Source organism: Nestor notabilis, unplaced genomic scaffold (genome assembly GCF_000696875.1).
Source record: "Nestor notabilis isolate BGI_N333 unplaced genomic scaffold, ASM69687v1 scaffold16642, whole genome shotgun sequence".
NCBI classification, from domain to species: domain Eukaryota; kingdom Metazoa; phylum Chordata; class Aves; order Psittaciformes; family Psittacidae; genus Nestor; species Nestor notabilis.
The window spans coordinates 2,153-4,144 of NW_009918894.1; the positions used below are offsets into that span (position 1 = coordinate 2,153).

At 59.8% G+C, this 1,992-nt stretch overlaps 1 protein-coding gene across 1 annotated transcript in view; it reads right to left on the minus strand.

Annotated features, from left to right (window-relative positions):
- Positions 1-1,476: 1,476 nt before the first annotated feature.
- Positions 1,477-1,992, minus strand: part of PES1 (pescadillo ribosomal biogenesis factor 1) — a gene marked incomplete at its 5' end in the record, with an annotated part of 6,325 nt that continues 5,809 nt past the window's right edge. Inside the window, 2 exons of the mRNA XM_010009972.1 lie at positions 1,477-1,563; positions 1,849-1,986. Of these exons, the coding sequence (XP_010008274.1) occupies positions 1,477-1,563; positions 1,849-1,986 (225 nt within the window). The remainder of the gene's footprint in view (positions 1,564-1,848; positions 1,987-1,992) is intronic.

A 1,992-nucleotide genomic window follows, 5' to 3' on the forward strand; every position in this document is an offset into this window, starting at 1 on the left:
CCCCCCACGGGAGCCCCCGGCACCTCGAGACTCCCCTTCCCACCTCCCAGCAGAGCCAGGGAAGGGGAAACTCTGCCACGGATGGTGGCCCCCCCCAGGTGTTACCCTGCGCCTCTGCCCGGGCCGGTTGGGAGCAGGCCTTGGCCTGTGAGCAGGCCTCAGGGAGGGAGTGTGTGAAGGGGGTGTTTAGGGGAAAACCATGGATTTAGGGGAAAAAGAGGGGATAATGCTGCTGATGGGCGCTGCTGACCCCCCCTCGGGTGCGCTTTGCAGGGACACCTTCCACTAAGGCAGGTTGGAACAACCTGGCCTTGAGCACTGCCAGGGATGGGGCAGCCACAGCTCCTCTGGGTGCCCTGTGCCAGTTAAAAAGTGCTCCCGCCGGGGGGCTTGCCTGCCGCTCCAGCAGCGCTCAGTCACGGTCATGGTGCTTCTTGGTGTTTCAAATAACCTCCTGGGCTGGTTTGTGCCATCACCTCCCATCCCGGCATTGGACACCAGCGAGAAGAACCCAGCTCTGTCTTTACACCCTCCCCTCAAGGATTCGCACCCATGTAAGATCCCCCTGAGCATCGCCTCCTCCGCTCCTCACGCTCCATCAGCTGTGTTTGTTCCAGCGCACGGTGGTGGCTCATGGGCAAGCTCCATGTCCTTTCCCACAGAGCTGCTTTCCAGCCTGGTGCTTCCCATGGGCAGGACCTTCTGCTTCCCCTGGTTGAACAACTGGACTCAGGCTGGTGCTGAGTACCCAGCCAGGGTGCAGCAGATCCTTCCCAAGGGACCAAGGACCGGCAAAGGGGGACAAGGAGCAAGGTCACAGCCACAGTGCCCATGGGTTGTGGCATCTAGAGCAGGGTCCAGGCTCTGCCCCTTTAGCCCCATGCAGGATGAGGAGCCTCCTCCAGGTCCACATGTGCATCAGAGCAGGGATGCAGCGCGGTCCCACCACCCCACCACAGCCAGGAGGGATGAGACACCACTGGGTAAGTGTCACCTACTTTAATGACAAGTAAAAAGCCAAGAGCAGCAGGGCTGGCACCCAAACGCAGGCAGGTGCCTCCAGGCTGGGCTCCCCTCCACTGAGGGCTCCTCTCCACCAAAGCCAGGGCAAAGCCACGCTCCTTGTGCTGGGCAGTGCCAGGAAGCTCCTGCTCCACTGTGGGACTGTTACTCCTCAAAGGGCTGTGCCAATCCAAAAGGAACAATCCCAAAGGGACCTGCAAGAGCATGGAGCTCTCTTTGGCCTCCTCCTCCTCACTCACCAGAGGTGGCACCAGCATGAGAGGCTGGTGACACTGATGCCATGGCCCAAGGCAGGATGAGCAGCATTGGAGCAGGAGAGCACTGGGAAAGGCACAGCAGGAGGTTTATTTACAGAGGGCAAATGGTTTCGTTTTGCATTCCTGTCCCAGGGGCAAAGCTGAGGGTCCTACACCCAAGGACAACAGTGTCCACAGGGCACAGCCCCCAGCTCCATCACGCTCGTCGGGCCTTCTTGCTTTTCTTCTTCTCCTCCTTGACAGCAGCATCGTGGGCTTTCCTCTTCGCAGCGAGTTTGTTCGCCTGTGGAGAACACCCCCAAGACCCACAGTCAGACCCATGTGCAGCCACCGACGGCTGCTCTGCCCCGGTCCCCCCAAAACCCCTGGCTGTATATGGAGAGATGGACACATGTGCTGCAGGCACCCGGGTCCATGCCCTCACCAGCTACGGGAGAGCAGAAGGAGCAGCCCAGAGGCTGCTCCCTCAACCCCAAGGTGGGACAGACCCGCTTTTAGTGATCCACCACCATGAACCCATTTGGGAAGAGACAAAGGTCCTGGGCCCACAGCAGCCCTATGCGCCTACCTCTCTGACTTTCCTCTTCTTGCCAAACATGATCTTCTTGTAGAGGTATTTCTCCCTCTTCTTCATCATCATGATGGCCAGACGCTTCTCCTCGCTTTGCTGCTCCTGCTCCAGGCGCTGCTTGTCCTCCAGCCGCAGCTTCCC